At 52.4% G+C, this 12,500-nt stretch overlaps 1 protein-coding gene across 1 annotated transcript in view; it reads left to right on the plus strand.

Annotated features, from left to right (window-relative positions):
• Positions 1 to 11,795: 11,795 nt before the first annotated feature.
• The window catches only part of LOC119598340 (zinc finger protein 775-like), a gene marked incomplete at its 5' end in the record, with an annotated part of 6,898 nt that continues 6,193 nt past the window's right edge, over positions 11,796 to 12,500 (plus strand). The window contains 2 exons of the mRNA XM_037947993.1: positions 11,796 to 12,202; positions 12,342 to 12,345. Coding sequence (XP_037803921.1) covers positions 11,796 to 12,202; positions 12,342 to 12,345 — 411 coding nt within the window. The remainder of the gene's footprint in view (positions 12,203 to 12,341; positions 12,346 to 12,500) is intronic.

The raw sequence follows: 12,500 nt of genomic DNA on the forward strand, positions 1-12,500 counted from the left end.
GAGCTTCTTCTTTCAACGGTAGGTTCATGTCTGAGCCGCCGTGGTCACAGCTTACTGGTGTGTTTCTTGGCGAGGCGGAAGGTTCATTTTGTCGCAGTTGAGATTTTCTTGTTTCGGCTTGAAAGCAAAATCAAGGCTGATTTCGCAAGGGAAAGAAGGTATCGTTTCCTTTCCGGAGATGGCATCCTCGCCTCTGCTCGAGTCTTGGTGACGGTCATGAGCAGGAAAAAGCAGCAGCGCCTCCAACTGTGGAGGGAAGGCTGCTGTCAAGAGTGGAGGAGCAGGAGGGCACAGAGGATCGGCAGAGGGATAGAGAGAGGGAAGGAGGGAGAGAGGATCCACAGTGATCGCACTAACACACCCTCTTAGACAAATATAATCCCCCTGAGCCACAGCTCCCTCTGTTGGGCCTCCCTCTCCTTCCTCGTTCCCCGGTCATGCATAGAAGTCACGATCGTGTTTCCTTGTGTTGCAGTGCGACAAGTCTGGTCGAGCTGCCCAAGCCATGACCTTCTAGGTCGTCCCACGGGCCTCTTCCACCCAGGACTGTCTTGCAGAGAGACAGCCTGAAGGGCAAGGTCATCCACAGGAAAACGAGTTAGGTGGCCATATAGCCTGAGTCGGCGGTCCCGGATTATGCTAGTAACAGGTCCCATGCTAGTCTCACGGCGTAGCTGTCGGTTGGGCGCACGGTCTTGCCAACTGGAGGGGAAAATAGCAAGAGACACAAGAAGTAAAGGAAAAAACTCAGATGAGCTATGAAGGTACAGTAAACAAGAAGGAATGATCGAAAGAACAGTAAGATTAAATACCGGGAATCGTACAAACCATCGTCACCGTCTTCAAGAGTGCTTACCCCTTCGTCATTATCATTATCATCAGCATCGTCTCGTTTATTTCCTTCTGTTCATGTTGTTGCTTTTTATGTCAAGGACATTTATATTATACAGTAATACTGGGATGTATGTTTTAATAATAATAATACGTAACATAGACACCGAGGTGGGTCATATAATTTATCATGTGATTATGAAGAAACGAGACGAAGATCGAAAACAGCAAACAACGGAACTAGGTTTTGCGAGTAAAGACATTGGAGGGCCTCCTGCGGCCGCTATGCGTCGCCAATTACTCTCTACTCTCTCTCTTCTCTCTCTCTCTCCTCTCTCCTCTCTCTCTCTCTCTCCTCTCTCTCTCTCTCTCTCTCTCTCCTCTCTCTCTAGCCTTTCACTTCCTCTCTCGTCTATCTCTCTCTCTCTCTCGCTCTCTCTCTCTCTCTCCTCTCTCTCTCTCTCTCTCTCTCTCTCTCATTCTCTCTCTGTCTCTCTCTCTCTCTCTCTCTCTCTCTCTCTCTCTCTCTCTCTCTCTCTCTCTCTCTCTCTCTGAATATGTTGTCCAGAAAAAGGTTTCGGGGCAGATTCCTGCGAAGGTCCGTCTTGCGCGACCGGTCAGGCGGCTCGAGCCAGCCGCGGGGGGCGGGACGGGATTCACCAATTTGATATCACGATGTACTAATCTATACAATTGTGTGTGTGTGTGTGAGATAGAGAGAGAGAGAGAGAGAGATATTCTGAGAACGACAGGGAGACAGGGAGAAGTAGAGAATGTGAGTGTGGCGCTTTTTGCATGTCGTTATCTCTGTACTAATGTGTCTTCATACAAATAAAGATAGAAGCATGTACATTTTTACATATACATAAACATGTAATACAAACACAAACACGCACGCAAACTAGGACACACACATACATACGTAGATACATGTGTCCGTCTCCTTTCTTTTAATTCTTGGTTAATGTAGTGTCGTGTTTACATAAATGTATGTCAATACATTGTATGTATGTAACTATATTTTCTTTTTTTAAGAACTAAAAAATCGATATTGTGATAATAGTGAATGTTTATTAGCCTTGCCGTAGTCGCAATAAATCGAAAAAATCACCTGGGGGTAAATGATTATAAAGTGAGAGGAGAGTAGGCGGAGGAGAAGGAGAAGAGGAGCAGCAAGGAGAACGATGAAGATGGCGCGGAAGGAGGAAAGAGGAGGAAGGGAGGAGAGGGAAGAGAGGGAGAATGGGAGGATAAGGAAGAGGGGTGGGAGAGGGAGAGAGAGAGAGAGAGAGAGGGAGAGAGGGAGAGAGGGAAAGAGGGAAAGAGGGAAAGAGGGAAAGAGGGAAAGAGGGAAAGAGGGAAAGAGGGAAAGAGGGAAAGAGGGAGAGAGAGAGAGAGAGATGAAGAGAGAGAGACGAGAGGAGAGGGAAAGAGAGAGAGGAGAGAGAGGAGGAGGGAAGAGAGAGATAGAGAGGAGAGAGGGAAGAGAGAGAGAGAGGAGATATGCGGGTAGAAGAGAGAGAGTGGAGAGAGAGAGGGAAGAGAGAGAGAGAGGGAGAGAGGGAAAGAGCGAGAGAGAGGAGAGAGAGGGAAGTATCGAGAGAGAGAGGAGAGAGGGGAAGAGGGAGAGAGAGATGAGATATGGAGAGGGAGAGAGAGAGGAGAGAGAAGAGGGAGAGAGAGAGAGAGAGGGAAGTAGAGATGAGAGAGCGAGAGAGAGGAGGGAAGAAGAGAGAGAGAGATGAGAGGGGACTAAGAGAGAGAGAGAGAGAGAGAGAGATGAGAGGGGAAGAGAGAGAGAGAGAGAGGAGATGAGAAGGGAAAAGAGGAGAGAGAGAGAGAGTGGAAGAAGAGAGAGAGAGAGAGAGAGAGAGGGAAGAGAGAGAGAGAGAGAGAGAGAGAGGAAGAGAGAGAGTGAGAGAGAGAGAGAGGGAAGAGAGAGAGAGAGAGAGAGAGAGAGGAAAAGAGAGAGGAGAGAGACGGAGAGGGGGAAGAACAAGAGAGAGAGTAGGAGAGATAGAGATGGGGAAGACGAGAGAGAGAGAGAGATGAGGAGGAGGGAAGGGAGAGAGGCGAGAGAGAGAGAGAGAGAGGGGAAGAGAGAGAGAGAGATAGAGAGAGAGGGAAAGAGAGAGAGAGAGAGAGATGAGAGAGGAAGAGAGAGAGAGAGAGAGAGAGAGAGGGAAGAGAGAGAGAGCAGAGAGAGTAGGAGAAAGAAAGAGAGAGAGGGAGGATGAGAGAAGAGGGAAGAGAGGAGAAAGAGAGAAGAGGGAAGAGTAGAGGAGAGAGAGAGAGAGAGAGAGAGAGGGAAAGAGATGAGAGAGAGAGAGAGGAGAGAGAGGGAAGAGAGAGAGAGAGAGGGGAGTGAGAGCGGAAGAGACGAGAGAGGAGCGAGAGAGGAAGAGAGAGAGAGAGAGAGAGAGAGGGAAGAGAGAGCGAGAGAGAGACCGGAGAGAGGTAAGAAGAGAGAGAGGAGGAAGAGAGAGAGGGAAGAGAGAGAGGAGAGAGAGAGAGGAGACGAGAGAGAGAGGGGAAGAGAGAGGAAGAGAGAGAGATGAGAGGGGAGAAGAGAGAGATGAGAAGAGAGAGAGATGAGAGAGGGAAAGAGGAGAGAGAGAGAGAGAGAGAGAGGGAAGAGAGAGGAGAGAGAGAGAGAGAGATGGAGAGAGAGGAGAGAGAGAGAGAGAGAGAGAGAGAGAGGGGGAGAGAGAGAGAGAGAGAGAGAGAGCAGAGGGAAGAGAGAGAGAGAGAGAGAGAGAGAGGGAAGAGAGAGAGAGAGAGAGAGAGAGAGGGAAGAGAGAGAGAGAGAGGAGGAGGAGGATAGAGAGGGAAGAGAGGAAGGGAGGAAGACGTTGATTTTACAGAGCCTTGCCGACGAGCCAGTGTAAAGTAGCCTTAAACTATTGATAAGATGAATTCCGAGCAGCCCCGAGCTGGAAGATTAGTGACGTGTTATCTTTGTTTTTGCAGTTGGGGTCGTTGGGCGGCGTGGGCGGCTTGATGAGCGTATATGGGCGGCGTGGGCGTGGGACCAAAGTTTGCATCTACTGCGGCAAGTGTTTCGTGCGCTCCGACGTGCTCGTGCAGCACGTGCGCACGCACACGGGCGAGAAGCCGTACGCCTGCCCGCACTGCCCGTACCGCGCGTCGCAGAGGACGCATCTCAGGTTGCACTTGCGCAGGCACGACCAGACGCACGCGGCGGCGGGAGGGGCGGTTGGAGGAGGAGGAGGAGGAGGAGGAGGAGGAGGAGGAGGAGGAGGAGGAGGAGGAGGAGGAGGAGGAGGAGGAGGAGGAGGGGTGGTGGCAGGGGCAGGGGCAGGGGCAGGGGCAGGGGCAGGGGCAAGCAGCCTGCAGAGCCTCCCTCCACTCCCCTCTCTTCCTTCTCACCCTCCTTCCGCGGCTCCTTCGCTCCCTCCTCTCTCCTCCTCCCCGGCCGGCGGCTCGGCCCCCGGCCTGGCCGTGCCCGCCGCCATGGCCGCACGCGGGCGCCTCGAAGACGCTGTGCGGCAGTACCACTTCAAGTAGGGGGGGGGGGGGAGGAAAAGTGAAAGTAAGGAAGGAAAAAGGAGGTAAGGAGAGGATGGGAAAAGGAAAGAACGGAAGGGGTAGAGAAGGAAGGAATGGGAGGAGGGGGCAGAAGGGAAGGAAGGGAGGAGGGAGGAGAAAGGAAGGGAGAAGGGAGGAAGACCCTTCGGATTGGGTAACCTCGAAAGGGAAGATAGGACAGGGAAGAAAGGTGAGAAGTATAGAATGTGAAGAGAAATGTGGAATGTGAAGGAAGAAACGAAGATAATTTGAGAAAAGTTCAAGAAACGAGAAATAAAAAGAAAAACCAAGATAGAAGTGAAAAAGAGAAAGGAAAAACAGAACCGAAAAGAAGAGCAGAGTTGCAGTTTCGAATCACGATGAATCCACAAGGCCTCGGCGCGGGGCTGAGGAAGCGAAGCGGAGGCGGAGAGAGAGGGAGACAGAGACAGGGAAGGAAGTAGAGAGAGAGAGAGGGAAGGAGAGAGAGAGAGAGGGAAGGGGAGAGAGAGAGAGGGAAGGAGAGAGAGAGAGAGGGAAGGAGAGGAGAGAGAGAGGGAAGGAGAGCGGAGAGAGAGAGGGAAGGAGAGCGGAGAGAGAGAGGGAAGGAGAGAGAGAGATGAGAAGAAGGAGCGATAGAGAGAGAAGAAGGAGAAAGAGAGAGAGATGGAGAGAGAGAGAAAGAAAGAAGGAGAGAGAGAGAGAGAAAGAAGGAGAGAGAGAGAGAGAGAGAGAGAAAGAAGGAGAGAGAGAGAGAGAGAGAAAGAAGGAGAGAGAGAGAGGAAAAGAAGGAGAGAGAGAGAGAGAGAGAAAGAAGGAGAGAGAGAGAGAGAGAGAAAGAAGGAGAGAGAGAGAGAGAGAGAGAGAGAGAGAGGAGAGAGAGAGCGGAGAGTGAGAGAGAGAGGAGAGAAGGAGAAGAGATAGCTTAGAGAGCGAGAGAGGGAAGGAGAGAGAGAGATGAGGAAGGAGAGAGAGAGAGAGACGGAGAGATGAGGAGAGAAGGAGAGAGAGGAGAGAAAGGAGGAGAGCGATAGACGGCGAGGAGAGCGAGAATGAGCGCGCGCTAGCGCAGGAGCGAAGCGAGCGAGACGCGAGCGGAGCGCGCCGGAGGAGAGGGAGCGGCGGATCGAGAGAGCCGGCGCGGCTCTATATCCGGCGCCGCTCTCTCTCAGGTCGATCGCGTCGCGCGCAGGACCGCGCGGCTCTCTCCTTGCTCGAGCTAGCTCTCCTTATCTCTAGCGCGCGCTATGAACGTTTCTGATAGATAATGTGAGCTTCGTCTGTCACTCATCGAGATATATGTATGCATCCTGAGAGATCAATGCTTTGCACCCGGCTATGATGTAGAGAGCTGATCCGGCGATTCTCTAGCGTAGAGAGAAGGAGAGAGAGAGACGATGAGCAGAGCGAGAGAAGTGCGAGAGGAGAGAGAGAGAGAAGAGAGAAGGACGAGTGAGAGAGATAGAGAGAGAGAGGAGAGAGAGAGAGAGAGAAGAGAAGGAGAGAGAGAGAGAGAGAGAGAGGAAGAGAGAGAGCGAGGAGAGAGAAGGAAGAGAGGGAGAGAGAGAGAGAGAGAAGGAGAGAGATGAGAGAGAGAGAAGGAGAGGAGAGAGAGAGGAGAGAGGAGAGAGAGAAGAAGGAGAGAGAGAGACAGAGAGAGAAGGAGAGAGAGAGAGAAGGAGGATGAGAGAGAGAGAGAGATGAGAGACGATAGAGGAGAGAGCGGAGAAGAGAGAGAGAGAGAGAGAGGAGAGAGAAGGAGAAAGAGAGAGAGAAGAGAGAGAGGAGAGAGAGAGAGACGAGAGAGAGAGAGAATAGGAGAAAGATGAGAGAGAGAGAGAGATGAGAGAAGGAGGAGAGAAAGAGGAGAGAGGAGAGAGAAGAAAGGAGAAAAGAGAGAGGAGAAAGAGAGAGAGAGAGAGGAGAGAGAGAGAAAGAGAGAGAGGAGAGGAGGAAGAAAGGAGAGGAGAGAGAGAAAGAGAGAGAGAGAGAGAGAGGTAATGAGGAGAGAAAGGAAAGAGAGAGAAGAAAGAGAAAGAAGAAAGAGAGCGAGGAGAGAGAGAGAGGAGAGGAAAGATGGAGAGAGAGGAGGAGAGAAGAGAAAGAGAGAGAGAGAGAGAGAGAGAGAGAGAGAGAGAGAAAGAGAGAGAGAGAGAGAGGAAGGAGAAAGAGAGAGTGAGAGAGAGAGACGAGAGAGGAGGAGAGTGAGAAAGAGAAAAGCGAGAGAAGAAGAGAAGGAGAAGAGAGGAAAGAGGAGAGAGAAGGAGAAAGAAAGAAAGAAAGAGAGAGAGCGAGAGAGAAGGAGAAAGAGAGAGGAGAGAGAAGGAGGAAGAGAGAGACGAGAGAGAGAAGTGAAGAAGGAAAGAAGACGGAGGAGAGAGAGAGAGAAGAAGAGAAAGAGAGAGAGAGAAGGAAGAAACAGAGACAGAGAGAGGAGAGAGGAGAGAGATGAGAGATGGAAGAGGAGAGAGAGAGAGAGAGAGAGAGGAGGACGAGAGAGACGAGAGAGAGAAGAGAGAGAGAGAGAGAGAGAGAGAGAGAGAGAGAGAGAGAGAGAGAGAGAGAGAGAGAGAAGGAGAAGAAAGAGAGACGAGAGGAAGATAGTAGAAAGAGAGAGAGAGGAAGGGAGAAAGAGAGCGAGAGAAGGAGAAAGAGAGAGAGAGGACGAGGAAGAGGAGAGAGAAGAGAGAGAAGAGAGAGAAGGAGGAGAGAGAGAGGAGATAAGGGAGAAGAGAGAGAGAAAAGAAAGGAGAGAGAGAGAGAGAGAGAGAGAAAAAAGAGAGAAGAAAGGGAGAGGAGAGAGAGAGAGAGAAAGGAGAGAGAGAGAGAGAGAGAGAGAGAAGAGAGAGAGCGAGAGGAGAAGAGAAGAGAGAGAAAGACGAGAAGGAGAGAGAGAGAGAGATGGAGGGAGAGAGAGAATGAGAGAGAGAAGAGGAGACCGAGTAGAGAGAGAGAGAGACGGAGAGCGAGAGAGAGAGGAGAGAGAGAAGGAGGAGAGGGAGAGGGGGGAGAGAAGAGAGGGAGAGGGAAGGAGAGAGAAGAGAGAGAGAAAGAAGGGGGGGAAGGAGAGAGGGGGGCGAGAGAGAGAGAGAGGGGGGAAGGGAGGAAGGGAGGGAGAGAGAGGAAAGGAGAGAGAGAGGAGACAGAGAGAAAGAGAGAGAGAGAGGGGAGAGGGAGAGAAGAGAAGAGAAGAGAAGAGAGAGAGAGAGAGAGGGGAGGGGGAGAAGAGAGAGAGAGAGGGAAAGAGGGAGAAAAAGAGAGAGAGGGGGAAAGAGAAAGAGAGTTTAAAGTTTAAAGTTAAGTTTTAAAAAGTTTGGTTTGAGCATTTATACAGGGATTTCTGGGTGTGGACTCCTTGTTCTGTTAATTTTGCTCACGTGTGTTAAGCTGCGGCGCATCGGCAGAAACCGGTCCTTACCCGCGTGGTGCACCAGCAACCGCAGTAACCTCAGGCGACAGTTGCAACTCTCGCGCTGGGCGGGCGCGAACCGCGACCCGTCGGTAGAGAAGGCCGACACGTACTTGTACTAGCCGGAGGAGAGAATGAGGGAAAGAGAGAGAGAGGGGGGGAAAGACGAGAGAGAGAGAGAGGAAAGAGAGAGAGGAAAGAGAAGAGAGAGATGAGAGTGAGTCCGAGAGAGAGACGAGAGAGAGAGAGAGAGACAGGATGATGAGAGAGAGAGAGAGAGCGAGGGGAAAGTAGGAGAGAGAGCGAGGACGAGAGAGAGAGGGGGAAAGAGAGGTAAGAGAGAGAGCGAGGGGGAAAAGAGAGTAGGAAAGAGAGAGAGGGAGAGAGAGAAAGGGGGGAAAGAGAAGAGAGAGCGAGGGGGAAAGAGAAAGAGAGAGCGAGAGGGAGAGAGAGAAGGATGGAGGGAGAGAGAGGAGACGGAGGGAGAGAGGAGAGAGAGGACGAGAGAGATTAGAGGCGAGAGAGGGAGAGAGAGAGGGGGGGGGAGAAGAGAGAGAGAGAGAGAGAGAGAGAGAGAGAAGGAGAGAGGAGAGAGAGATGCGATGCGAGCGGCGGGGAACGAGGAGAGAGTGCGGGGGAACGAGAGAGATAGAGAGAGAGAGAGAGAGCGAGGGAGAGAGAGAGAGAGAGCGAGGGGAGAGAGAGAGAGAGAGCGAGGGGAGAGTGAGAGAGAGAGAGCGAGGGGGAGAGAGTGAGAGAGAGAGAGCGAGGGGGAGAGAGTGAGAGAGAGAGATTCGTGAAGTGGAGCGAGTGAAGAGAGAGAGAGCGAGGGGGGAGAGAGAGGAGAGAGAGGTGAGGAGAGAGACGAGAGAGCGATGGGGGGAGAGAGTGAGAGAGAGAGAGCGAGGGGGCATCGAGACTTCACGGCCTACTTTAGAGAGAGTGAGAGACGAAAGGAGGATCGGAGGGACCAAGAGAGAGATGGAGAGAGAGAGAGCGAGGGGGATGAGATGTGAGACGAGAGAGAGCGAGGGGGAGGAGATGTGAGAGTAAAAGTTGAGCGAGGGGGAGAGAGTGAGAGAGCGAGGGGAGAGAGAGAGAGAGAGAGAGAGAGAGAGCGAGGGAGAGAGAGAGAGAGAGAGAGAGAGAGAGAGAGAGAGAGAGAGAGAGAGAGAGAGAGAGAGGCGTCTTATGATTCGGGTCGAAACGACATTCTTTGAGGTGACAAACTTGTATTAAAACGCTGTATTTACCGAAGGCTATCGTTCCGTTGTCGCCGCCTGTGGTGTGGAAGGCAGCTTGCTTGCTCGCTTTCTCATCGTTGATGGACACAATTGTTCGACGATGAGTAATTGGGCATCCGTAAAGAAAAAAAAAAGGAAAAAGATATAAATAAAAGAAATATTCATGCAAAAGTTTTTTTTTTATCCTTTTTTGTAAGTAGTAATGTATAAATGTATCTGTCGATCTCTGTTTATTGCTGTTTGTAGGTATATATGTTTGAATCTGTGTCCGTCTATATCTACAACTGTCGATTTATGTCTGCTTGTATATATCAGTATTTATGATATGTTTTTGCGTTCTATGATCTATGCAAGGAAGAATATGTGAAATATGTTTTAATAATACATCACCGTTGTTATTGTTTTCTGTATTTAAGAATAAAAATGTATATTATCACTACTCATTTATGGTAAAATGTTAAACTAAGGTTGTGAACTATTCCCTTTGGAGGGGGGGGAGGTGTCTGTGGCATCAACTCTTCGCTTTCGAGACACACACACACACACACACACACACACACACACACACACACACACACACACACACACACACACACACACACACACACACACACACACACACACACACACTCCCTCTCTCTCTCTCTCTCTCTCTCTCTCTCTCTCTCTCTCTCTTTCTCTTTCTCTTTCTCTCACTCACTCACTTACTTACTCACTCACACTCACTCTCACTCACTCACACTCACACACACACACACACACACTCACACTCACTCACTCACTCACTCACTCACTCACTCACTCACTCACTCACTCACTCACTCACTCACTCTCTCTCTCTCTCTCTCTCTCTCTCTCTCTCTCTCTCTCTCTCTCTCTCTCTCTCTCTCTCTCTCTCTCTCTCTCTCTCACGTACTCTCTCTCTCTTTCTCTTTCTCTTTCTCTTTCTCTCACTCACTCACTCACACGCACTCTCACTCTCACTCAGTCACTCACTCACACACACACACACACACACACACACCACACACACACACACACACACACACACACACACACTCTCTCTCTCTCTCTCTCTCTCTCTCTCTCTCTCTCTCTCTCTCTCTCTCTCTCTCTCTCTCTCTCTCTCTCTCTCCACGCACTCTCTCTCTCTTTCTCTTTCTCTTTCTCTTTCTCTTTCTCTCACTCACTCACTCACACGCACTCTCACTCTCACTCAGTCACTCACACACACACACACACACACCACACACACACACACACACACACACACACACCCCACTCTCTCTCTCTCTCTCTCTCTCTCTCTCTCTCTCTCTCTCTCTCTCTCTCTCTCTCTCTCTTTCTCTTTCTCTTTCTCTCACTCACTCACACGCACTCTCACTCTCACTCAGTCACTCACTCACACACACAACACACACACACACACACACACACACACACACACACACACACACACACACACCACTCTCTCTCTCTCTCTCTCTCTCTCTCTCTCTCTCTCTCTCTCACTCACACGCACTCTCTTTCTCTTTCTCTTTCTCTCACTCACTCACTCACACGCACTCTCACTCAATCACTCAGTCACTCAGTTACACACACACACACACACACACACACACACACACACACACACACACACACACACACACACACACACACACACACACACATACACACTCACTCACTCACTCACTCACTCACTCACTCACTCACTCACTCACTCACCCACCCACCCACCCACCCTCGCACACTCACACGCACTCTCACTCACTCACTCACTCGCACACGCACATACACATCCATAAACACATATACACGCGCACGCACACGCACGCAAAAAAAGTGAGAGCGAGAGGAATGTGCGCAGTGGAGAACGTGAGAAATGCAGAAGCGGGAAGCCCTGAAGGTGCTGCCTTTCCCGAACTGAAGATGAAAAATGTCTTGGACATCCCATGACGCCTCGTCCGAATGGCCGTTAGCATTCCTTTACTTTTACTATTCATTTGCAACAGAAACGGATTGACGTTGATAAATTACATTTTTACGCTTTTCGGAACACGTAGGAATCCCGGAGCGAAAAAGGCAGATCTGTGCTCCCCTTGGCAGCAGGCCGTGGCGGGCGGCGCAGTGCCTGCTGTGCCGAGGCCTGGGGCTCGACCCGAACGAGCCACGTGGGGTGTTTGGAAGAGGAGGAGGAGAGTTTGTAAAGAAGAAAAGACAGGTGCACGAGGTAGTCCAGGTGTAGGAACATCGCATGTTGGGATTCAGCGCTGCAGAGGCGGCTCGGGCAGTAGTTTGCATGACGAAGCCTCGGACGACATGAAAGCTTAGCCTTAAGTTGCGACTGCCACTCCGCGATCGGCATGAGGAACATCAGAGTATTCTGCTGTTTGCACCAAGTGAAATTGGTTTAAATATCAGAGGACGAAAGCAACTTAGAGTCTGAGGGTCGACTTCGAATGGCGCTGAGGGCGTCGAGCGCCATCCCTGCCTGCCGGAGCGGAGCCAGGGGTCGAGAGGGACGCGGGGCACGCCGCTTGCGGGGCGGACGGCAGAGCGCCAGCGCGACCGCTCTGGTGGGGGAGGGAATGACGTGCGGGCGGGGCAGCCGCGTCTCTCGATGTCGATCGTGGTGATAATGACACGTACGGAGAGCGCTCGGCGGCGCAGTGTGTTGCCGCCTCGGACGCAGAAGCGCTTCCGTGAGCGCGGTTCTGACCTGCTGAGGGGAGAGGATGGCGGGCAGGGGAAGGGGGGTGGCGGGGAGGGAGGAGAAGGAGGAGGCCCGAGGAGGAGGGGCCGCCCGTGGCCCAGTCAGCGCTGACCAGCCCTTCTGTTTGCAGTGGTGCGGCGTGGTGCGCCTGCGCGAGCCCCCGCCGCTGCGCCCCCCCGGCCCGGCCAAGAAGTTCCAGTGCGACTTCTGCGGCAAGAGTTTCCAGTGGCAGAGCAACCTGCAGCTGCACGTGCGCAGCCACACGGGCGAGAAGCCGTACCCGTGCCCGAGCTGCTCGTACCGCGCCACGCAGCGCTCCGACCTCACCAAGCACATGCGCATCCACACGGGCGAGAAGCCGTACATGTGCCCGCACTGCCCCTACCGCGCCGCCTACACGTCGTCCCTCAAGGACCACATCCTGCTGCACCACCGGAGCGCCGAGCCGCCGCCGCCGCCGCCGCCCGCGCTGCCGCACTAGAGGGCGGATAGCGCTCGCAGGCGGCCCACGGGGAGACTGCGAGTAGCCCGGCGGCGTCGGCGGGGGCGAGGGGCTTCGGCGGCCACCCTCCTCCCGCAGGCCCAGCGGGGCCTCGATGTACTGTGGGAAAAGCCAAGTGCGTGAGTGCGTGCTAGTGTCCTTGTGCCGGGGGGAGGGGAGGGGGGACCTTTGCATGATGATGGTGATGATAATGGTGATGCTGCTGCTGCCCTGAGCTGCCTGCCTCCCTCCCAGTAACGCTGCATGCCGCCCTTCCCGCTCCTCCCTCCC

This window comes from Penaeus monodon, chromosome 41 (assembly GCF_015228065.2).
Source record: "Penaeus monodon isolate SGIC_2016 chromosome 41, NSTDA_Pmon_1, whole genome shotgun sequence".
Classification (NCBI taxonomy): Eukaryota; Metazoa; Arthropoda; class Malacostraca; order Decapoda; family Penaeidae; genus Penaeus; species Penaeus monodon.